The following is a 25,321-nucleotide window of genomic DNA, read 5'->3' on the forward strand; positions in this document are numbered from 1 at the left end:
GGAAACAATCCAAGTTTGTTCAACCTCTCTTTGTAGCTAATACACTCCAATCCTGGTAAACCTCTTTCGCACCCATGTACAGTATGTACATTATGCTTCACAAGGTTAGATAGGAAATTCTAATGCTTTGAGCTAAAGCAATGAAGAGGAACTGTTTCTATCTGAATTCAGTCAGTGGTTCAGTTTGCGCTGAGTTCAAAGAATAGGTACTGCTCTCCAACTTGACCAGACAATGGAGGCTGACACTCCAGTCCAGTACTGGAGTGCTGCACTGTCAGCGATGCTGTGATTTTTGTGGATGAGCCATTAATCTGAGTCCTGTGTGCCATCTCAGCTGGATGTAAAAGATTCCCGCTGACCCAAACAGACACGTGTCAAAGCCACTGGCAACTGTAGTGAGTCTGAGATTTAACTGTTTGGTTGCTGACTGACTCAAATGGATTATCAGCTTTTGGGTCTCAGTTGTTTAATTTGTCTCAGTAGGGATGCTGTGTCATATGTGAGAAATTGGCTGATAATTGCAAAGGATCAGATGAAATAAGGTAAGCAGAGGCTCAGGTGAAGCATACACATTCAACATCCACTCCCTCCATCACTGGTGCTCAGTAGCAGCAGTGTGTGCTATCTACAAGATGCACTGCAGAAACTCACCAAAGATCCTCATTCAGCAACTTCCAAACCCACGGCCACTTCCATCTAGAAGGACTAAAGCAGCAGATAAATGGGAACACCACCTCCAAGCCACTCACCTTCCTGAATGGAAATATATCGCCGTTCCTTCACTGTTGTTGGTTCAAAATCCTGGAATTCTCTCCCTAATTGCATTGTGGGTCAACCTACAGCAGGTGGACTGCAGCGGTTCAAGAAGGCAGCTCACCCTCACCTTCTCAAGGGCAACTGGGGATGGGCAATAAAAGCTGGCCCAGCCAGCGATGCTCACATCCCATGAACAAATAAATAAACGAAAGAACTATTTAATCAATCCTATATTTCCAAATCCTTTTCATATCAAGAAAATTGATTAAATTTGAGTTGCATGTATCAAACACATTGGATCAGAACGGTGACAGCATAGCACAGGGAGAGACCATTCAGCCCATTGTGTCTACACTGGCTTTCTGAAGGAGTAATGCAAGACCTCCCTGCCACGGCCCTAACTCCGTACACTCTTCACTTCCAGAATGTGATCCCATTCTCTCCTGAATGCCTCACCTGACAACATTTAAAAGACATCTGGATGGGTACATGAATGGGAAGGACTTGGAGGGATATGGGGTATATGAATGGGAAGGGGTTGGAGGGATATGGGGTCTATGAATGGGAAGGGTTTGGAGGGATATGGGGTATATGAATGGGAAGGGATTGGAGTGATATGGGATATATGAATGGGAAGGGGTTGGAGGGATATGGGATATATGAATGGGAAGGGATTGGAGTGATATGGGATATATGAATGGGAAGGACTTGGAGGGATATGGGGTCTATGAATGGGAAGGGTTTGGAGAGATATGGGGTATATGAATGGGAAGGGGTTGGAGGGATATGGGGTATATGAATGGGAAGGGATTTGAGTGATATGGGATATATGAATGGGAAGGACTTGGAGGGATATGGGATATATGAATGGGAAGGGTTTGGAGGGATATGGGGTATATGAATGGGAAGGGTTTGGAGGGATATGGGATATATGAATGGGAAGGGTTTGGAGGGATATGGGGCATATGAATGGGAAGGGATTGGAAGGATATGGGGTCTATGAATGGGAAGGGTTTGGAGGGATGAGGGTATATGAATGGGAAGGGATTGGAGGGATATGGGATATACGAATGGGAAGGACTTGGAGGGATATGGGATATATGAATGGGAAGGGGTTGGAGGGATATGGGGTATATGAATGGGAAGGGGTTGGAGGGATATGGGGTCTATGAATGGGAGGGGTTTGGAGGGATATGGGGTATATGAATGGGAAGAGATTGGAGCGATATGGGATATATGAATGGGAAGGACTTGGAGGGATATGGGGTATATGAATGGGAAGGACTTGGAGGGATATGGGATATATGAATGGGAAGGGGTTGGAGGGATATGGGGTATATGAATGGGAAGGGTTTGGAGGGATATGGGATATATGAATGGGAAGGGTTTGGAGGGATATGGGGCATATGAATGGGAAGGGATTGGAGGGATATGGGATATACGAATGGGAAGGACTTGGAGGGATATGGGATATATGAATGGGAAGGGGTTGGAGGGATATGGGGTATATGAATGGGAAGGGGTTGGAGGGATATGGGGTATATGAATGGGAGGGGCTTGGAGGGATATGGGGTATATGAATGGGAAGAGATTGGAGGGATATGGGATATATGAATGGGAAGGACTTGGAGGGATATGGGGTATATGAATGGGAAGGACTTGGAGGGATATGGGATATATGAATGGGAAGGGGTTGGAGGGATATGGGGTATATGAATGGGAAGAGGTTGGAGGGATATGGGGTATATGAATGCGAAGGGTTTGGAGGGATATGGGGTATATGAATGCGAAGGGTTTGGAGGGATATGGGGTATATGAATGGGAAGGGATTGGAGGGATATGGGATATATGAATGGGTAGGGGTTGGAGGGATATAGGGTATATGAATGGGAAGGGTTTGGAGGGATATGGGGTATATGAATGGAAAGGATTGGAGGGATATGGGATATATGAATGGGAAGGGGTTGGAGGGATATGGGGTATATGAATAGGAAGGGTTTGGAGGGATATCGGGTGTATGAATGGAAAGGATTGGAGGGATATGGGATATATGAATGGGAAGGGGTTGGAGGGATGTGGGGTATATGAATGGGAAGGGTTTGGAGGGATACGGGGTATATGAATGGGAAGGGATTGGAAGGATATGGGGTCTATGAATGGGAAGGGTTTGGAGGGATGAGGGTATATGAATGGGAAGGGATTGGAGGGATATGGGGTATTTGAATGGGAAGGGTTTGGAGGGATATGGTGTATATGAATGGGAAGGGATTGGAAGGATATGGGGTCTATGAATGGGAAGGGATTGGAGGGATATGGGGTATATGAATGGGAAGGGTTTGGAAGGATATGGGGTCTATGAATGGGAAGGTTTTGGAGGGACATGGAGTATATGGATGGGAAGGTTTGGAGGGATATGGGGTATATGAATGGGAAGGGTTTGGAAAGATATGGGGTATATGATTGGGAAGTATTTGGAGGGATACAGTGTATATGAATGGAAAGGGTTTGGAAGGATATAGTGTATATGAATGGGAAGGGTTTGGAGGGATATGGGGTATATGAATGGAAAGGGTTTGGAGGGATATGGGGTATATGAATGGAAAGGGTTTGGAGGGATATGGGGTATATGAGTGGAAAGGGTTTAGAGGGATATGGGGTATATGAATGGGAAGGGTTTGGAGGGATATGGGGTATATGAATGGAAAGGGTTTGGAGGGATATGGGGTATATGAATGGGAAGGGTTTAGAGGAACATGCGGTATATGAATGGGACAGATTTGGAGGGATATGGGGTATATGAATGGAAAGGACTTAGAGGAATACGGAAACAGACCCTTTGGTCCAACCCGTCCATGTCGACCAGATATCCCAACCCAATCTAGTCCCATCCCCCAGCACCCGGTCCATATCCCTCCAAACCCTTCCTATTCATATACCCATCCAAATGCCTCTTAAATGTTGCAATTGTACCAGCCTCCACCACATCCTCTGGCAGCTCATTCCATACACGTACCACCCTCTGTGTGAAAAAATTGCCACCTAGGTCTCTTTTATATCTTTCCCCTCTCACCCTAAACCTATGCCCTCTTGTTCTGGACTTCCCGACCCCAGGGAAAAGACTTTGGCTATTTATCCTATCCATGCCCCTCATAATTTTGTACACCTCTATAAGGTCACCCCTCAGCCTTCGACGCTCCAGGGAAAACAGCCCCAGCTTGTTCAGCCTCTCCCTATAGCTCAAATCCTCCAACCCTGGCAACATCTTTGTAAATCTTTTCTGAACCCTTTCAAGTTTCACAACATCTTTCCGATAGGAAGGAGACCAGAATTGCACGCAATATTCCAACAGTGGCCTAACCAATGTCCTCTACAGCCGCAACATGACCTCCCAACTCCTGTACTCAATACTCTGATGAAGCTGTGTACAGCAGCCGCTCTAGCCCAGACACAGAATTGAGCTCAATTTTGATGCCATGCTTCAGGAAGGAAAGGGAAACGTTTGAGAGAAGTCACAGAAAAGATTTACCCCGGATGGTTCCAGGCCTGAGGGACTTGCATTAAAGACCGGAGAATAGTACAGCACAGGAACAGGCCCTTCGGCCCACCATGTCTGTACCAACCATGATACCATTCTAAACTAATCCCATTTGCCTGCACATGCTCCATATCCCTCTATTCTCTGCCTGGTCACATGTTTAAACGCCTCTCAGAAGTCAATATCATATCAGCCTCTACCATCTCCCCTGGCAACATGTTCCAGGAACCTATTCACTTCTGAGCAAAATACTTTCCTCGCACATCTTCTTTAAACATTCTCACTCTCACCTTAAATCTGTGCCCCCTCATATTTGACATTTCCACCTTGACTTCTCGCAGGTCACCCCTCAGCCTCCTACACTGTAGCAAAAACAATCCAAGTTTGTCCAATCTCTCCTTACAGCTAACACACTCTAAACCAGGCAGTGTCATGGTAAAAATCATTTGCACCCTCTCCAAAGCCTCCACATCCTTCCTCGAGTGCAGTAACCAGAACTGCTCACAATACTCCAATTGAGGCCTGACGAAGATTTGATGTGGACAGGTTGGAGACACTGGGGCTTTTTTTCTTGAAATGAGGGAGGTTGTGAGGAGAATCGACGGAGATGTTCAAAACCCTGAGGGACCTGGACAGAGTAAAGAAAGAAACAGCTCGCCTTGTTGGAAGAGTTGGAACCAGACCAGTCAAATATGAAGTGATTGGCAAAAGAATCAAAAGTGACATGAGGAAATGTTCGTTTCTGCAGCGAGTGGTTAGAATCTGGACTCAGCCGCATCTGGGAGTGTAGTGGAGAAAGATTCAATTGTGACTGTGAACAGGAAAATCAATACACACCTCCAGGGGAAGGCTTTGCAGGGCTATGTGGAAAGCAAGGGACAGACAGACTGTCTGAATTGTTCTTGTGGAGAGCTGGCGCAAACTTGACGAGCTGAATGGCCTCCTACCCATTCTGTAACACTGAGACATGGCCTCAGGACATACCAGAGTGCTACACACACACACAAACACACACACACACACACACACACACACTCACACACACACATTCACAGACACACACACATCCACACTCACACACACACACTCACAGACACACACCCAAACTCACACACGTACACAGCCACTCACTCTCTCACATACACACAGAGACACACACTCACAGTCGCAGACGCAGACACATACATAGACACACACATATTCACACACACTCACAGACACAGACACACACACCCACGCTCACACACACAGACTCTCACACACACATGCACACACACTCAGATACACACACACTCACATATACACATACACACACACACACACACACACATTCACAGTCACACACACCCACATTCATACACAAACATAGATACACAGACACACACATATACACACAGACTCTCACACACATGCGCAGAAACACACACATGCACACTCATACACACACATATACTGTCACTCAAATACACACAAACATACACACACACACATACAGACACACACAAACAGAGGCACACACACTCACAGACAGACAGATCAACACGCACATACAGACGCATGCACACACACACAGGCACACATGCACACACACGCTGACACAAACACAGACACACACATACACATACACTAATATAAACACACACACTCTCATATACACACATATACACTCACATATACATACACACTCACATATACACACTCTGACATCACAAACACGCACTCACATACACATAGACACACACACACTCACTTACATACATACAGACACACTCACTCATGCACACAAACTCCGTTTCACACAAACTGACACGTACACAAACTTACATGCATAAACGTACACACACATGCACACTTAGTCTCTCTCACACACACCCATGCACACACACATGTGCACACATACACACACATATACAGACTCACATATGCAGACAAAGACACAGCGACACACAGATACACACACATACAAGGACATGCACTGTGACACAGGAAAAGGTTTGTGTACACATAGGGACATGCACAAAGACACACTCGGGGACACTCACAGAGACATGCACACAGCGAGACCAGAACAGAAACATGTACAGGGACACACAGGGCACGCACATGTATGGGCCACGCATGTACAAGGATCTGTGTACTTAGGGTCATGCATGTACAGGGACAAGTGCACAGCCAGTGACACTGCACAGAAAGGCACATCCGCACAGACCGATGCCATGAACATGGTAATGTGGGTTTCACCCCGTGCCTCAAGTTGATTTGGAGTCTGTCAGCCTTTTGTATTCGGAGTGAAGGAGATGAGACAATGAAGGTAACCCCAAAAGGAGCTGCAGTGCACTCACACTGCTCAGAGTTTGGAGGAGCCGGTGTTGGATTGGGGTGGACGAAGTTAAACACCACACCAGGGTGGAATATAACTTTGCAAAAGTGAGGACTGCAGATTAGAGCCAAGAGAGTGGTGCTGGAAAAGCACAGCAGGTCAGGCTGCATCCGAGGAGCAGGAGAATCGACGTTTCGGGAAAAAAGCCCTACATCAGGAATCAGGAATTTGTAACTTTGTCCACTCCTCAGGAACCTCGTTGTTTTAAGGTATTGGGCGAAAGGTAAACTGAAATGTCATGTGCTTTTCCCTTGTCAGTGATGAGGCAACCTTCAGTCTGAACTGCCTTTGGTGTGGACAGAGACTAAGACACAAGTGTGCACCGATCCGAGTTGACTGAGGAGTGTGAGAGAGTGTCCTGAAACGCACCAACAAAAGCAAAAGGAGTTCTGGGATTTACACATTAATGCATCAAAACCTGCAACTCCATTCTAAGCGATTAAAGACTTAACAGCTGTGGGAAAAGATCTACCACCCTGCCTACCCACAGCATGGCCACACAGAGATCTAGGTTTGTCCAATACATTGCATCATTTGTAAGACAATTTGATCTTTTGCTATAAATTCTGTGTCCTGCGACAGGAAAAGCCAGTTGCAATGAAGACTTTTTTGCAGCGCATGCAACAATTCTTGGAGAAAGAGTTGTCAGAGGCAGGCGAAAAACCCACCGTTTCCGCACTGGAGCACCGACACTCTGTCAGATCGTTTCTGTTGTCAAAGGAGAAAAGGAAAGACACAGCGGTATCAGAAATCCGAGCGTCAGCCAGAGCACTTCGGAACCTCCAAAAGCAACAGCCTGCCCGCTGAGAGTTATTGCTTTAATATTGCGAGGGAAGTGGCTTGAATTACTGAATGTCTTTCTGCAACGATTGCAGTCATGCTGGGAATGTTTGTCAAATCCCCTGACATTTATTGTCCCGCAGTAAAAGAGTGTTTATGACACGGTTATAATAACACAACTCCACGACGTGGAAACTGTTCAAGGAAGGATACCACCCAACGTCGACCTTCCCAAGAGGGAACCGCAGGAAACTCAAAGAAAACATGAGAGTCATCAAGATCAACTGCATGGGAAAAGGCCCCTCAGTCCATTGAGCCTACCCCTGTTAGCAACAGCTCATTCTAATCCCATCTCCCAGCACTTAGAGTCACCGAGTCAGTCAGTCCAGCAGGTCTATGCCCACAATCCTAAACCAGACTAGTTCCACCAGCCTACACTTGGCCCATATCCCTCCAAACATTTCTTATTTGTCTACTTATCCAAAAGTCTTTTAAACATTGTGTCTGCGCCCGCATCCATGGGAACACCTTCAAGTTCCCCTCCGAAAATTAATTTTTAAAAAACTACTCCTGGAAGTTCCTTCCATACATGAACCACTTTCAGTGCAAAAAAAAAAGCCCCTCATGTCCTTTTCAAATCTTTCTCTTCTCACCTTAAAAATATACCCCCTCCTTTTGAAATACCCCACATCAAGGAAAAGACACTTTATCTATGCCCCTCATGGTTTTATAAATCTCCAATGCTCCAGTGAAAAAAGTCCCAGCTTCTCCTTATAACTCAAACTCTCCATTCCCGGCAACATCCTGGTAAATCTCCACTAAATGCTCTCCAGCTTAATAATATCCATAATAGTAGCAATAATATGGAAATATCAGTTTTTACCTCCGGAATGTGACTTGAAAGGAGTTCTGGGATTTACATATTAATGGATCGAAACCTGCAACTCCATTCTAAGCGATTAAAGACTTAACAGCTGTGGGAAAAGATCTGCCACCCTGCCTACCCACAGCATGGCCACACAGAGATCTAGGTTTGTCCAATACATTGCATCATTTGTAAGACAATTTGATCTTTTACTATAAATTCTGTGTCCTGCGATCCTGCTCCACGAACTACCTGATGAAGGAGCAGTGCTCCAAAAGCTTGTGCTTCCAAATAAACCTATTGAACTATAACCTGGTGCTGTGTGATTTTAAACTTTGCCGACCTCAGTCCAACACTGACATCTCCCCATCGTGGAAATAGATCGCCATTCCTTCACTGTGGCTGGGTCAAAATTCAGGTACTCCCTGCCTAAGGGCAATAAATGCTGACCCAGCCAGCGACGAGCACATCCCTAAAATTAATTTTTAAAAAACCATTCCTGGAAGTTCCTTCCACACATGAACCACTCTCATTTAAAAAAGAAAGCCCCTCATGTCCTTTTCAAATCTTTCTCTTCTCACCTTAAAAATATACCCCCTCCTTTTGAAATACCCCACATCAAGGAAAAGACACTTTATCTATGCCCCTCATGGTTTTATAAATCTCCAATGCTCCAGTGAAAAAAGTCCCAGCTTCTCCTTATAACTCAAACTTTCCATTCCCGGCAACATCCTGGTAAATCTCCTCTAAATGCTCTCCAGCTTAATAATATCCATAATAGTAGCAATAATATGGGGTGGCACGGTGGCTCAGTGGTTAGCACTGCTGCCTCACAGCACCAGGGTCTCAGCCTCGGGCAACTGTCTGTGTGAAGTTTGCACATTCTCCCCGTGTCTGCGTGGGTTTCCTCCGGGTGCTCCAGTTTCCTCCTACATTCCAGAGATGTGCAGGTCAGGTGAATTGGCCATGCTAAATTGCCCGTACTGATAGGTGCATTAGTCAGAGGGAAATGGGCCTGGGTGGGTTACTCTTCAGAGGGTCGGTGTGGACTTGTTGGGCCGAAGGGCCTGTTTCCACACTGTAGGGAATCTAATCTAATAAGGCCTTGTAGTTTTGTGTGCCTTGGGCACACCTGAACACGTCTTCAATGTTATGAGGGTTTCTGCTCTCCCACCATTATAGGCAGTGAGATTGTAAGATTTCCGAGCCCAGAACAGACAGGTTTGTAGGTATTAGCAAGAACTGAAGAGTCGTTCTTTACCCTGTAGAGAGGGTCTGTCAGACATCGTTAAACGTATGGTGGATAAGCAGATACCACTTTGTGGGGTAAATCAAAGCCAGGGTTTATTGACATGAGGTGGTCACCAATAAATCCAAAATAGAAAGGAATGCCTTTACCAAGAGGTCAGTTAAAGTATGGAACTCACGGCAACAACAAGTTATAGAGTCATAGAAATAGATGGCATGGAAACAGACCCTTCAGTCCAACTCGTCCATGTTGACTAGATATTCTAAATTAATCTAGTCCCATTTGCCAGCTTTTGGCCCGTATCCTTCTAAACCCTTCCTTGTCATGTACCCATCCAGATACCTTTTACATGTTGCAATTGTACCAGCCTCCACCACTTCCTCTGGCAGCTCATTCAATACATGCACCACCCTCTGTGTGAAAACGTTGCCCCTCTGGTCCCTTTTAAATCTTTCCTGTCTCACCTTAAACCTATGCCCTGTAGTTTTAGACTCCCCTACCCCTTGTCTATTGACCCTATCCATGCTATTCAAGGTTTTATAAATCTCTATAAGGTCACCCCTTAACCTCCGATGCTCCAGGGAAAACAGCCCCAGCCTAGTCAGCCTCTCCCTATAGCTCAAACCCTCCAATCCTGGCAATCTTTGTAAATCTTTTCTGAGCCCTTTCAAGTTTCACATCATCCTTCCGATAGCAAGCGTTGGAACTCCAGGCAGTCCCCAGGTTACAAACGGCTTCTGTCCTTGAGTATGTTCATGAGTCAATTTGAATGTGAAAACAATGTCAATGTGCATGGGATCTGCTTCATAAGTACCAGTGTTTGTAAGCAGGACGTTCATAAATTGGGGACAAACCTGCAAGTGCTGGGTGAAAGGCTGCCAGAGAAACGGAGACTCGGTCAGAACATGAATGAGGAAGGAATAGAGAGGACACAATCAGTGTGACACAGCAAACTTCCAGCTCTATTGGTCTTCATTTAAGGTTTGTGTGGGACAATCTGTAATTTGGCATGGAGTTGGCTGGGAATGTTTTGGAGAATGAGCAGATTAAAGAACAAAGTACAGTACAGCACAGGAACAGGTCCTTCGGCCCACATCAACACGTGATTCCTTTCAAAATTAGAAACATTTTACCTCGTTGCAGTCCATATTCCTCTACTTCGTGCCTACTCATGTATCTGTAAAAATCCCTCAAAAACATTGCTACTGTATCCGCCCCCACCAACCCCTCTGTCAGAGCATTTAAGGCACTAAGGATCATACAGCACAGAAACAGACCCTTCGGTCCAACCACTCCATGCCGACCCTAATCCCGAACTAAACTAGTCAATCACCTGATGAAGGAGCATCACTCCGAAAGCTAGTGCTTCCAATTAAACCTGTTGGACTATAACCTGGTGTTGTGTGATTTTTAGCTTTGTACACCCCAGTCCAACACCAGCATCTCCAAATCATAAATTAGTCCCACCTGCCTGCGCTCAGCCCATATCCCTCCATGCATTTCCTATTCATGTATTAATCTAAATGTCATTTAAACATTGTAACTGTATCCTCTGGAAGTTCACTCCACACATGAACCACTCTCTATGTAAAAAATGTTGTCCCTCATATCAGTTTTAAATCTTCCTCCTCTCACCTTAAAAATATGCCCTCAGTCATGAAATTCCCCCATCCTCAGAACGAGACAGTCGCCATTCACCTTATTCCATGTCCCTCATGATTTTGTATATCTCTATAAGCTCACTCTTCACGAACCGCCCTCTCACATCTCTTTTAAATTTCCCTTTTACCCTTAACCCCTGCCCCCCCCCCCTCCCCCCCCCTCTCCACAATTGACATTTTTACCCTGGGAAGAAGACTCTGACTATCCAGTCTATCCACGTCTTTCATAATTTTGTAAACTTCTATCAGGTTATTCCTCATCCTTCAACATGCAGCTGTAAACAAACCAGGTTTGTCCGATCTCTCTTCATAACTAATACTCTCCCAACCAGACAACATCCTGATAAATCTTGGAGATCACAGTGGGTCAGACAGCATCCATGGAGAGACAGTAAACTAACACTTCGAGTTGAGATGACTCTTCATTAGAGCTGAAGTGAAGTGTGGCGGGGACAGCATTTATGCGATAATTTGTTGGGGGGTTGGGGGATGGGGTGTAGTGGGTATAGGGTGCCAGTGCAGAAAAGATGCTGCCAGCTCAGATTAAATGGTGGGAATGTGAAACTGGCAGAACACTGGTGTGTCTCCTGTCAGACTCGAAAGGACAGACAGTCCCCACTGGGGGAGGGGAGAGAGGACATGATAACAGAATGTAACAGGCTATAAGTAGGGGAGGAAATGGGTGTTAGTTCACAATCTGAAGGTGTTGAACTCAATATTAAGTCCAGAAGGCTGTAAAAGCACCTAGTCTGAAGATAAGATGCTGTCCCTCCAGTTCACAACACAAACCCCACTCACCCACTACCACCATGCCTCTCCCCAAAACGATAATATAAATGCCAGGAGAAAGTGAGGACTGCAGATGCTGGAGATCAGAGTTGAGAGTGTGGTGCTGGAGAATCGACATTTCGGGCATAAGCCCTTGATGAAGGGCTAACGCCCGAAATGTAGATTCTCCTGCTCCTCAAACGCTGACCTGCTGTGCTTTTCCAGCACCACACTCTTGACTATAATATAAATGCTGTTCCCTCTCCACTTCAACAGCTCAGATGAAGAGTCATCTAGACTCAAAACATCAGCTTGCTCTCTCTCCACTGATGCTTCCATGACTTGCTGTGATTTCTAGCATTTGTTGTTTTCAGTACAGATTCCAGCATCTGCAGTAATTTGCATCTACGTCCTGATAAGTCTGTTCAGTACTATATCCACATCCTTCTGGTAGTGTGGTGAACAGAACTGTGCACAAAATTCCAAATGCTACATATCTTTGTTACGCAATCTAACTTTCATTTGAATTTCTTGTTATCTGACTGTAATGTCAATACTTTGATTATATCTTATTTCTGACATTTTTTAGACATTGTAAAGTAATGCAACTACTTTTTTTCATTCCTGTTTTTAAAACTAATATTTGTACCTAAGATGGTGCCATAAGAGGCAACATTGTAAAGGTTTTCAATGTACTCCTGTACTTGAGTTGAATTGAAATGAATTTACTGTCACGTGTACCGAGACACAGTGAAAAGCTTTGTCTTGTGAGCAATACAGGCAGATCGCAGAGTTAAGCAGCATAGATAGTAAATAATAGGTAAACAGCAGCAAAAACAAAAATACAGGTACAGGCGAATGCTAAGAGTTTGTGAATACATTCAGTATTCTGTACATGTGACAATAAAGGATATTCTATTCTAGCTAATATCTGTCTAAGTTTGCTGTGCACCGAGTCCCACTTGAACTCCTGGACCTCCTATTTGACAAGCTTGGTCGAATTTACCTCCAGTGCACACGTGTGCACCTAACTTTTGCCTTCGCTGAGTTGAATTTCCCCGATTTTCAGGAAATGGACCTACATGCAAGTATTCCAAGACAGCAGATGGAATCCTTCCACCTCTCTGTGCCCTTGAGTAGGTTTCAGAACACTAATTCTCCATGCTTCACTGTGATCTGCAAAAACACAGGCTTGATCATAGTACAGGGCGTTGATGTATCTTTTCCCATTTTACAGTGCAGAATGCCTGATCAAAGAGCATCATTTTATGGTAAATTTGATACTGCTAATGCAATTACAGTCACAGAAACATAGAGATGTACAGCACAGAAACAGTCCCTTCGGTCCAACTCGTCCATGCTCAACAGATATTCTAAATTTATCTAATCCCATTTGCCATACCCCTCTAAACTCTTCCTATTCATACACCCATCCAGATGCCTTTTCAATGTTATAATTGTACCAGCCTCCACTACTTCCTCTGGCAGTTCATTCCATACATGTACCAACCTCTGCATGACAAAGTTGCCTCTTAGGGCCCTTTTAAATCTTGCCCCTCTCACCCTAAACCTATGCCCTCTAGTTTTGGACCCTTCCACCCAGGGGAAGATACCTTGTCTATTTAGCCTATCCATGTCCTTTATGATTTTATAAACTTCTATGAGGTCGCCCCTTAGCATCTGACACTACAGGGAAAACAGCCCCAGCCTATTCAGCCTCTCCCTGTAGCTCAAATTCTCCAACCCTGGCAACATTCTGTTGAATTCACATCCATTTACTGACCTGCCTGGAAAACCAACATTTATCCCTCCTCAAAAGAAAACTCTGCACAATCCTACAAATGAAAGAAAGAACTTTTCATGATGACTCCAAGTGTTTTTGTAGTCAGTGTGAAGTGCTGGCGTGGTGGCTGCAGGAAATTCAGGAACACATCAGAACACAGTAAGATCCAACCAACAGCAATGGGCGGCTCATCAGTTTTGTTCCATGCGTGATGGAAACTGGCAGAGTGATTGGATTTAAGATCCTGACTTCTGCATGACCTTGACCACAAATTCCCCTCAGGAGTCTGGAAAATTGGGGACCTCCTTCACCAATCAAGTATTGCAACTTCCCAAATCTCAAAGGAGTGTCATTTCCACTCATTTTTAATTTGATTCATTCAAGGGATGTGGGCGCTGCTGGCTTGTTTGGCACTTATTGCCCATCCCTAGATACTTAGAGGGCAGTTAAGAGTCAACCCCATTGCCATGCATCAGACCGGGCAAGGATGGCACATTTCCATCTCCAAAAGGCATTAGTGAACCAGACGTTTTTTTTTTCTCTGACATTTGACAAAGATTACACGGTCATCATTAGAGTCAGAATTCCATCATCTACCCTGATGGGATTTGAACTCAGGTGCTCAAATCATTAACTGTGTCTCTGGATTAAGAGGAGAAAGTGAGGTCTGCAGATGCTGGAGATTAGACTCGAGAGTGTGGTGCTGGAAAAGCACAGCAGGTAGGGCAGCATCCGAGGAGCTCGAGAAACAACGTTTCGGGCCAGAGCCCTTCATCCTCATTGCTGATGAAGGGCCCTGGCCCGAAACGTTGATTCTCCTGCTCCTTGGATGTTGCCTGCCCTGCTGTGCTTTTCCAGCACCACACTCTCTGGATTAATAGTCTAGCAACACTATCAGTAGACCTTCTTCAAACTGCATCATGAGGTGCAAGTTACTGAGCTGGCAAATCTGTCTGCGATAAGTTAACTGCTCAGACACTGTCAGCTTCAGTTAATGCAAAATTATATTGAATTTATAAAAACATGTCATTTACCAAATTGGTCTATGTTGGTGTTTATGCATCTCCCACCAAACTCCATGCACCCAATTAGCATCGTCTTCTCCCTTCTGTGTTACGGGAGACAATGGAGTTGAGGATGATTGGATTAGCCATAATCTCACAGCAGAGTCGATGGCTGAAATGGCCCACTTGGGCTCTAATGTCTTATAGTCTTGTATGTTTTCTACACTTTCAATTCGTCTCTGTTATTTGTTCCAATTGCTCTATATGAGAGCAAGCTCCATGTCCTTACTCCTCTCTGGAAACAGATTTGCCCCAAATTCCCTCTTGAATGTATGTGTGACAAACGTTTCTTTGTGATCTTTTCGGTTTGGTCTCTTCCACGAATGAAAACAACACTTTGACAATTACCATGTCAAACTTCATCATTGCATAATTGGAAAGACCTTCATCAAGGCTTGTCTTCTTGTTTCTGGAGAAAGGGGTCTCAGAAATGCTCATCCTTTCATGGAAGCAATAATCTCTCAGCCCTAATACCATCCTTTCCCACTGCTTTGACAAACGGAGTCACACCTTTGCCCTTTGTTATACTCCAGTTTCTCATTTGTCACTCGTTTTGTATTCGTTCCCTCCTTACCTTGCTGTCACTCAACACAATCAGAATCAACTGAGGCAATCAAGAGGCCACTGGATGACTATTTGGATAAAATGGCGCTCAGGAATATGGGGTAAAGGCAGGAGTTGGTTACCAGGTGTTGGATACAAGTCTATCAGGGGGAGGGGGGGGGGGGGGGCTGAATGGCCTGCTTCTACACTGTGGCAAAAGTGAGGACTGCAGATGCTGGAGATTAGAGTCTAGATTAGAGTGGTGCTGGAAAAGCACATCAGGTCAGGTCGCGTCCGAGGAGCAGGAAAATCCTGCTTCAACGCTGTAACAGTTCAGTGATTCTGTAAGAATCCCGATGTCTCACAGCAGATATGGAGGCCAGTCAGCCCAACCTTCCTGTGTCGACTTTCTGGTACAGCTATCAACCCATCCCCACTCCCTCCTGCTCTTTCCCTGTTACCCTCCAAATGTTTTCAGCAACTGGGAGAAAGTGAGGTCTGCAGATTCTGGAGAATCAGATTTGAAACGTGTGGCAACATCCGAGGAGCAGGAGAATCGACGTTTCAGGCATAAGCCCTTCCTGATGTCATTTGAGCAAGAAATATTGACTGAGACTTTGATGCATTTTTTTCTCTACTTTCTTTAAGTTTGTCTCGAGTTTTGCTCTTTTCTTCAGTGCCACACTTTTCAACCCTCCAAAAGTTTCCCTTTCTAATTTTTATTGAACTTCCTTTCAAACTTTACCATTGAATCTGCTTCTCCCCTCCATCTCCCTTTTCTGTCAATGTATTGTTAGCCATAAAAACACAAAAATAATTTGGAAACTAAAACAAAAATTGCTGGAGAAGTTCAGCAGGTCTGGCCGCATCTGTGGAGACAAATCAGAGTTAGTATTTTGGGTTGAGTAGGTTCTGAGGAAGGGTCAAGATTAGAGTGATGCTGGAAAAGCACATCAGGTCAGGCAGCATCTGAGGAGCAGGAAAATCGACGTTTCAGGCAGGAGCCCTTCATCAGGAATGAGCTCATTCCTGATGAAGGAATTTGGCCTGAAACGTCGATTTTCCTGCACTTCGGATGCTGCCTGACCTGATGTGCTTTTCCAGCACCACTCTAATCTTGACTCTGATCTCCAGCATCTGCAGTCCTCACTTTCGCCCTCTGAGGAAGGGTCACTCAACCCACTCAACTCGTTAACACTGATTTCTCTCCACAGATGCTGCCAGACCTGCTGAGCTTTTCCAGCAATTTCTGTTTTTGTTTCTCATTTACAATGTCTTAAGTTCTTTCAATTTTTACAAAAACATTTCTGCTCATTTGCTCTTTTTCTTTTGCAAATTACCTTAGATCTGTGTCAATTGATTACACCTACTTGTACTGGTCAAACAAGACGCCCCCTTCCTCTTCCATTGAAACCCTCTGTAATTACAAGCCCTCAACACTTGGAATAGGTTTTCTCCAATCTTTCTCTGCTTTGTGAAATATAACATTCAATACAGGGCAACCTGGCTTATCCGAACGATATGGGTGGGAAGAACTTTGTTCGGATAATCGAATGCTTGAATAATCAAATGTTTGATTAACACAGTTTACCGAAACATTGGGGACCTTGAGATTAGATTACATTACAGTGTGGAAACAGGCCCTTTGGCCCAACAAGTCCACACCGACCCGCCGAAGCGAATCCCACCCATACCCCTACATTTACCCCTTACCTAACACTACGGGCAATTTAGTATGGCCAATTCACCTGGCCCTGCACATCTTTGGACTGTGGGAGGAAACCGGAGCACCCGGAGGAAACCCACGCAGACACGGGGAGAACGTGCAAACTCCACACAGTCAGTCGCCTGACGTGGGAATTGAACCCGGGTCTCTGGCGCTGTGAGGCAGCAGTGCTAACCACTGTGCCACCGTGCCACCCAAAAGATCTTGTTTGGATAATGTTCGGGTAATTGAGGTTGCACTGTAGATGTGAGAAAGATTATTAATTTAATTATTTTCAATTGCAAGTACATTCATTCAGCAATCAGAAAGGTCTGGTTCATTGAGGTGGTGGCTATGAGGGCAATTACAAGTCAATTTTTAGAACAGGATTCAAAACAGCAAGCAAACTTTAGAGACATTTTAGATTAGATTAGATTACTTACAGTGTGGAAACAGGCCCTTTGGCCCAACAAGTCCACACCGACCCGCCGAAGCGCAACCCACCCATAGCCCTACGTTTACCCCTTACCTAACACTACGGGCAATTTAGCATGGTCAATTCACCTGACCTGCACATCTTTGGATTGTGGGAGGAAACCGGAGCACCCGGAGGAAACCCACGCAGACACAGGGAGAAAGTGCAAACTCCACACAGTGAGGTGGGAATTGAACCCGGGTCTCTGGCGCTGTGAGGCAGCAGTGCTAACCACTAAACAAACCATTCAGAGATGCTCTGACACACCTCTGCAGCAGATGGATTTGAACCCAGGCCTCTTAGTTCAGAGGTAGGGACACTACCACGGCACTGCAAGAGCCCCAAAGCAAGTCTCCTAAACCTAATTATTACCAAATCCCTCCATCATGACAATTCCTGATCTCTATACTTGCGGACAAATAGGAATGTAAGAAGTTAAAAAATAGGAGGAGGAGTAGACTATTTGGTTCCTTCAGAGGACTCTGCCAGGTCCATAAGATGATGTTTGAAGGTCTATCTCAATTCCATTTCCTGCTTCTATCTGCATATCCCCCTGATTCCCTCAAATCCTAAAACGTCATTGGTCTCCAACTTGAATAAACTTAATTATTGAGTACCCTCCCTGAGGAAGCAAATTCAAGATATTCTCAACTTTCTCAGTGAAGATATTTCTCATCTCACTCTCAAAAGGCTTACTCGTCATTCTGAGACCACAGTCCTGGGCTCCCAAGACAGGGGGCAACAGCCTCTCAGCATCTGCCCTTGTGAGAATTTCAGTGAGATCTCCTCTCATTCTTTTGAAACCTTCTGAAAGTGTTTTCTTACATCACCTTTATGTCTTTTGCATTTTTGCTACAAAGCTATGGCTTCTTGTTCCTTTACAAGGGGAATGGCCTCCTCCTGTGCCTATAGGGATGCCATGTCATCAAACAAAAACCAAGATTAATAACCAAAACCCTCCATCAAAAACAAAACGGCATTCCCAACGGAGAAGAGGAATTACCGGGTTGACCTTCATTGTTCCTCGGACCTTCCTGGCTGTGGTAGTCGCCATTGTTGTGGTTGTCGCCATGATGGTGGTGGACATCTCAGCCGGTAATGTGGTCGCCATTGGCTGGTTGACAATCACCGGGGCCACCTCTCCCACCAGCCTCACGGTTCCGTTGACCTTGACATTGGGATGGCTCTCTGCTGCCATGTTAAGGACCTTTAAGCCATTGTAGTAAAGGCCAGACATTTGTCCCTGGAATGGACGACTCCTATTCTTCCCCCCAATTGTAATCATAGCCTGCGTATTGAAGATTGTCAGCATGCGGCCTGGAAAAGAACAGAGGTATTACTGTATTCATTGGCTTGGGGCTCTGATCTTGAAGGCACAACCACTCAAACCAATGCACATTACGTATGTTGGAATGTTCTCAAGATAAGAGCATGCATTACTTTTCTTCAGGCTGCACATAACATCCTCTCATACTGAATGTTTGAAGTGTGACATTCAAAAACAAGAAAGTTGTTTTCTTGAAAGGACAATTGCAATGCAGGCAATAAAAGCCTCTCTGTCAAGCTTATCGGTGCCGCACAGAGCATTAATCTTTCATATGCACTTTTCCTTTTATTCTGACTGGATTTGAGATGTTCTCTGATTGGGGATGATGTGAGAACTTTACATTACAATTATGAATAAATTGGGAAGGGAAATTGGAAACTAAAGTTACCTGTCTATGACTGCGACATGGGAAAAACAATGATATATCTCATCCCTTTGCATCTAACACTGTCATTAACCACATTTAGCAGCTGCACTGACATAGCTTGCGAAAGGATGTAATTTGACTGCGATATGTTTATGCACTGATATCCTGATGAGGTCATGCTTTCCGCCACTGGAATTGTGCATGCTGTGCACTATTCTTGTCTACAATTGTGCACGGTAATCGAGCACATGTCTGTGCATGCAGTCATACTGTCACCTGCACCTTGCTCTAAAGGGAACCTGGACAGATGTCAGAACAGTAGCAACAGCGCTCTGACTGATTCAACAGCCTGTGTGGGACCTTGGTCATTTCTGAGTGTTGCAGACTGGCAAGGTCCAGGAGTATGTGCTGATGGATGCTTGGGACAGCTGCCAATGCATGCTGAGGAAAGACCACCGTTTGAGGTCTTTCTGACGAAGTTAAATGAGAGTCCACACAGTTATCGGAACCTCCTGGTGCCTTAAGTTCATGTAAACACAGGCTTGTATGTGCAAAAGATGCCTTTGGTTTGTTGGATAGAGTCAAACTCTGATGTTGCTTTGATACACTACTGTACGAAACTGAACTGCAATTGTGATAATGCACCCAGATGTACACATAAGGTTTTTTTAATGAATGAAGTATACTTTTGAGATTAAAGAAAAGTCATTTTTGAAAGTGCTAGTGTAGTCTTGAAGCTCAGTCTCTTACCCAGTTGTGGGCCTTCACTCTGCCAGAGAGTGTATCCATCCCTCAGTAAAATGGGGTGTGCAGTACAAGTTAAGGCAGACCAGCTACACAGGAGTCATAATGTGAGACCTGTGTAGCTGTCATGTCTCCAGGAAGCTCTCAATGACATGGAGATGCTGACTCGGTAGAAAAATGCTGCCTTTTAGAATTATTGCTATTTAATTGTCTTTGCATACCGGCATTGTCAGATCTAAGGGTGCATCATGTATTCTAATTATAAAATAGTTATCCACAATAAAGCTCCAACCACCAGGGAACTATCGAAAAACTCATTAAAAATGCTCTTTCTCACAGCCTATCCCTTGTCAAGAATTATACTTTTACTTTCAATGCCGTGTCATGCATCACATTTGCATTTTAAAGTACTTCATCTTTGGAATGTTAATTCAGATCAACTTGACATCATTTTTAAAGAATTCTTCCAGCAATTATTCGTGATTAAGTGACTTTGACAAAAAGAAACTAAATCAAAACTTAGATCAAAAATTTTAAACGAATTCCTGAAATCAAAAATTCCTTTTGTAAAGCAACAAATATATAACACGAGGATGGTCGAAAATGTGGTGAAAATCCCATGCTAATATAAAGCTTTGAAGTTGTGATGCGGGATTTATTTACATGAAATCTCTCCAGACAATGTTTTAACAGAGAGGCTCATTTCTGTGACTCTCTCATCAGGATCAGTGACATCTGTTTGAGCTCCATTTCAGAGACTCGAGAACACTTCCAGTCTGGTGACAATGCGGGAAGTGCTGTAGAGAGGCCAAAGACCGTGTCTAAGGGTTACTATCCAGACTGTTCTAGTGGTTGAGCTTCAGCCTTCAGGACTCTACCATGAGCAGTGCGGAAGAAAAATAAAATGGAACAATAAAAAGATATCACTTGGGAGGTGCAGACGATAAGAGGCACTGGAAAGCGAGGCATGTTGCCAAACCTTTTCATCTTGCTCTCATCAGGACACATGCAAGAGTGCCAAAATTCAAATGGTCACTAGAGGAGAAAAAATGCAAGCCAACCTTGATTGGCTGAGGTGTCACCATGGAGAGAAGGAGGGAAACTATAGGCTCTCCAATTCAAAAAAAGGATGTAAAACTTGAACATATGCCTTTTTGTTCATAGGGCCCCTGCATATGAATAAATGATGGTTCTAGCAGGTCTAAATGAACCACATTATGAGCTCCACTGATGATCTTAAATTGGTTAGTCAGGCACTGGTTGTTTGTATTATTGACACGGTTGGGATTGTTCAGCGTGTCCTGTGCAATAGCTGAATTACAGCACACATCTTTCTTTCCAGTATCTTTTCATCATTTTCATTTATTGGTTGTGTAACTGTTAAAGACTGCGAATGGGAAAGTAGAAGGTGGCTTGGCTATTAGTAAATTAAATAATAGCCACGATGTGGAGGAGCTGGTGTTGGACTGGGGTGGACAAAGTTAAAAATCACACAACACCAGGTTGTAGACCAACAGGTTTATTTGGAAATACAAGCTTTCAGAGCACAGCTTCTTCATCAGGTAGCTAGTGGAGCAGGAACATAGGACACAGAGTTTATAGGAAAGGATCATCGTGTCATACATATTGAACAAACCTAGAAAACCCTAGAAGATGAAAGACTTAACAGCAATCTAGGTCACATCAGTTGTATGACACTATGATCCTTTGCTATAAATTCTGTGTCCTATGATCCTGCCCCAGTAGCTACCAGACAAAGGAGCAGCACTCCGAAAGCTTGTACTTTCAAATAAACCTGTTTGACTATAACCTGGTGTTATGTGATTTTTTAACTATGTAAATGAAATAACTGAGTGGTCTTTGCCTAACCAAGAGACGATTGGTTTGAGGTGGGAAATCATGGAGTGAAATCATCAGTTATGGGGCCAACTACAGTTGGCAAGCTCATTTATATTTGCCTCTACCTTGGGCAGATACTGAGCTTTGCAAAGTAAGAAGGGCAGGGGGTGATCTCGCTTTTCGCAACACCATTAATAAACAGACGTAGCCACTTGTGGAATCTTGTGGGAACTGTACACAATAGTAACTACCTTTCGCCTCAGATCACTGTCATCACTCAACATACACATAAACAGTTTCTTTTGTTCTACAGCATAATTTTAAGACATAAGCTTTCACAAGTTTACAAGAATCAAAGAGAATAAAACGCATATAATAACCATGCATGCATCCATTTGAATATTAAGTCTGAGTCATATTAATGTTTACTTTACAATGAGTGTTAAAGGGACTTTAATGATCGGGAACTTGGGTAAAAGGTGATATTAAGTAACACTTCATTTAGGTTAATTTGAGGTTTCTTATAAAACATTAAATTCTTCAATTGGATATAAAGTGTCCACTTTAAAAGCAAGCTTATTTTCTGCACATTTACCCAGTGAATTATCATGTATTATGCAAGTTACAATTCACCTTTTTAAGAATTTCATGCATAATTTATTACGAAGCCAAAGGCTGACAGTCCCTTTAACTACAGTTTAATGATGATGAATTATAAGGGTGATTTATCAATATAAAATGAAGTGACTCCATACAAGTTATAAATTACATTAAGTCAAGACTTTTGTTCAATATACATGATTATTTTTTTAATTACTGTTTTTTCAAATAAGACTTTAATGCAAGCTTTAGATGTTTGTTTTAAAAAAGAATGAACAGAACAGAAAGCGTTAAAGTTAAACTTTTTAATGGAGTTTACCTTTCTCTTGTAGCCACTCATCAAATACTATTCCTCTGAATTTTTTGGGGATTTTCGTTTTAGCAATCGCCAGGCGTTCATTATCAATGTTTCCTTTAAAGTTTAAAGAGACAGCTTAAAAAACATCTGGAAGGTCAAGGGTTAGTTGTTAACATCTTACATTTTAATTACAATTTTTTTTGTTGTGATTGAGATTTATAATGTGTAATATTGAGTTACCACACTTCTAACTGACTCTGCAGACCCTCAGCATTAATAGAATGTCGAGTCTGCAGCAACACTTAATTGCCACTGTTATTTTCCTCAGTGCCTGTCACGAGGGATAGCAATTTAACTTTATTTTTATATGAAGAAGACACCCTCGCCTTTAAACTGCTCTAGCTGTTCTACAAATGCAGATTCCCAAACCCAAGCATTTTTTTAAGAGGGGCGCAATCCCAATTTATAACTTTCTCAAGAATCGCTGTCAGGAATAACCTTCAGAAATTTCAGCAATCCTCCTTGTTTCATTCATCTTTAATATTCTTCACCAAGTGCTGGTGGCTGTGCCTTCAGCAGCATTCCAGGTCTTAGGTTTTAGTCAGGCCAAAACTTGAAGTTAATTGAAGTTACCTGATGAACATCGCCCCTCAAACATCCATCCTATTTTCCTCTTTTAAGAACAAATTGACCACATGTACTCTTCTTACTTCTTTGGCTTTTCTTTTCTTATCCATTCTCAGGATGCGGGCATTGCTGGCTAGGCCAACATTTATTGCCCTTCCCAGTGGGCAGTTAAGAGTTAACCACATTGCTATGGGTCAAGAGTCACGTGTAGGCTAGACCAGGTAAGGATGGCAGTTTCCTCCCCGAAGGGCATTAGTGAACCAGATGGGTTTTTCCAATAATCAACAATGGATTTGTAATCATCATTAGACTCTTAATTCCAGATTTTTTTTCCACTGAATCCAAATTCCACCATCAGCCATAGTTGGATTATGAACATGGGTCCCCAGCAGATTAGCTAGGTCTCCGGATTAACAGTCCAGTGATATTACCATTAGGCCATCACCTCCCAGCCTCCAGCAGCTTCAGTTTGGTCCTTTTGTCTCTGACATGTGTATGTGTGTGTTTGGGAAAGACAGAGTGTGTGAGAGATTGTATATATAACAGTGTACATATGAATGAAAGTGACTGTTCAATTGCATGAAAGAATGCTTGTGACTGAGAATGCATATGAGAGAATGATGTTATGTGTGTATGTCTGTGAGTGAGAGTGTCTGAGATAGATAGTATGTGTATGTGTTTATGGTGTGAGTGTGAATGTTGATGTGACCGTTAGTATGAGTATGAATGTGAGAGAGAATGAGAACTTGTGTGAGAGTGTGTGCCCCGGTGTGTGACAGTTTGTGTGTATCTTAATCAGAGAGAGAGAGATTGTGTACACGCACATGTGCGTATTTGTGTGTGTATGTATGTGTGGAAGAGAGAGAAAGAGAGAGTGTGTGAGTCTGTGTGTGACGGCTTATGCACACGTGAGTGTGAGCATGTTTGTGTGAGACTGTGACAAACAAAATGTGTAAGACTGAATGTGTGTGTGCATGTGTGAGAGTGCATTTGAATGCCTGTATCAGTGTGAGACTGTGTGTGTGTGTGTGTGTATATATGTGAGTGTGTGTCTGTGTTTGTTTGTATATATGTGTATGTGTGTGCCTATGTCTGTGCCTGCATGAGAAATAGAGTTATGAGAGATAGAGAGTGTGCATGTTTTTTTTTCCCACATCCATCTTCGACCTGAGATCTGACTTGCCAAACCTTGAGGCTCTCCCTGAAGTTTCCAGGAATCAAAGATTAATCTCCATAAATAGGAAAATACAAGTCTTCCATCTTCTCTACCAGAATGCTGCTGTAAGCAAACTCAGGGGCAAAATCACTGAGTCACGAAACAAATAAAGTACACTTTATAAAATAAATTCTTTGAGCTCCATTAGTTATGCCAAATATTGGAGAAAATTAACAGTCAAGGTGAATATAATTGTTTAACAGAGAGTCTATTCCCCTGCTGATTGATAATGAGAAGGCAGGTCCAATGATAAGATAATTAAGGGATGGCAAATTCAGACTGAGATGAGGAGGAATTTCTTCTTTCAGGAGGTTGTGAGTCTTTGTATCTGTTTGCCAAAGGGAGCTCTGGGGAGCAGAGTCCTTGCATGGATTTCGGAATGAGTTACATAGATTCTTGATCAGTTGGGGTTCAAGGATTATGGGGAAAGGGCAAGAAAGCGTGGGATCAGCAAGGGGCCGAACAGCCTACTCCTGTTCCAATTCCTTATGGTCTTCACAGTCTTAGAATGAAAGCGGGGCAGCTTAAGGTGAGAGGTCAATTGACAAAACTTGCCGGAACAACTCGAGGCCAGACTGTGGCTGAGAAAGAGCGTACCGTCTCTCCTGAGTCATAATTACAAACAGAATTGTGAGCATTTCAAAATCCAGCTTTATTTATTTTCCCTGATCTACTCGCATACATCTGAATGTACACCAAAGGCCAAAGGCCATTCGGCTCCTCTAGCCTACTTCACCAA

General features: G+C 43.7%; 1 protein-coding gene across 28 annotated transcripts in view; it reads right to left on the minus strand.

The window, feature by feature from the left end:
• The window catches only part of LOC122553369 (neurexin-3), a 2,038,938-nt gene that overhangs the window by 119,855 nt on the left and 1,893,762 nt on the right, over positions 1-25,321 (minus strand). For 14 of the 28 annotated variants that reach the window (XR_015757835.1, XR_015757832.1, XR_015757831.1 and 11 more), the window contains 2 exons: positions 22,761-22,853; positions 18,568-18,881 (listed from right to left, as the gene is read on the minus strand). Coding sequence is in view for 23 of the 28 variants with exons in the window: in XM_087989620.1 (XP_087845746.1) it covers positions 18,568-18,881; positions 22,761-22,853 (407 nt within the window). In the remaining 5 variants the exon portion in view is untranslated. The remainder of the gene's footprint in view (positions 1-18,567; positions 18,882-22,760; positions 22,854-25,321) is intronic. The other 14 variants (XR_015757834.1, XR_015757833.1, XM_087989622.1 and 11 more) reach the window with 2 other exon arrangements.

This window comes from Chiloscyllium plagiosum, unplaced genomic scaffold, assembly GCF_037043375.1.
Source record: "Chiloscyllium plagiosum isolate Xiang-an unplaced genomic scaffold, Cpla_swu_hap1 HiC_scaffold_8, whole genome shotgun sequence".
NCBI lineage: Eukaryota > Metazoa > Chordata > Chondrichthyes > Orectolobiformes > Hemiscylliidae > Chiloscyllium > Chiloscyllium plagiosum.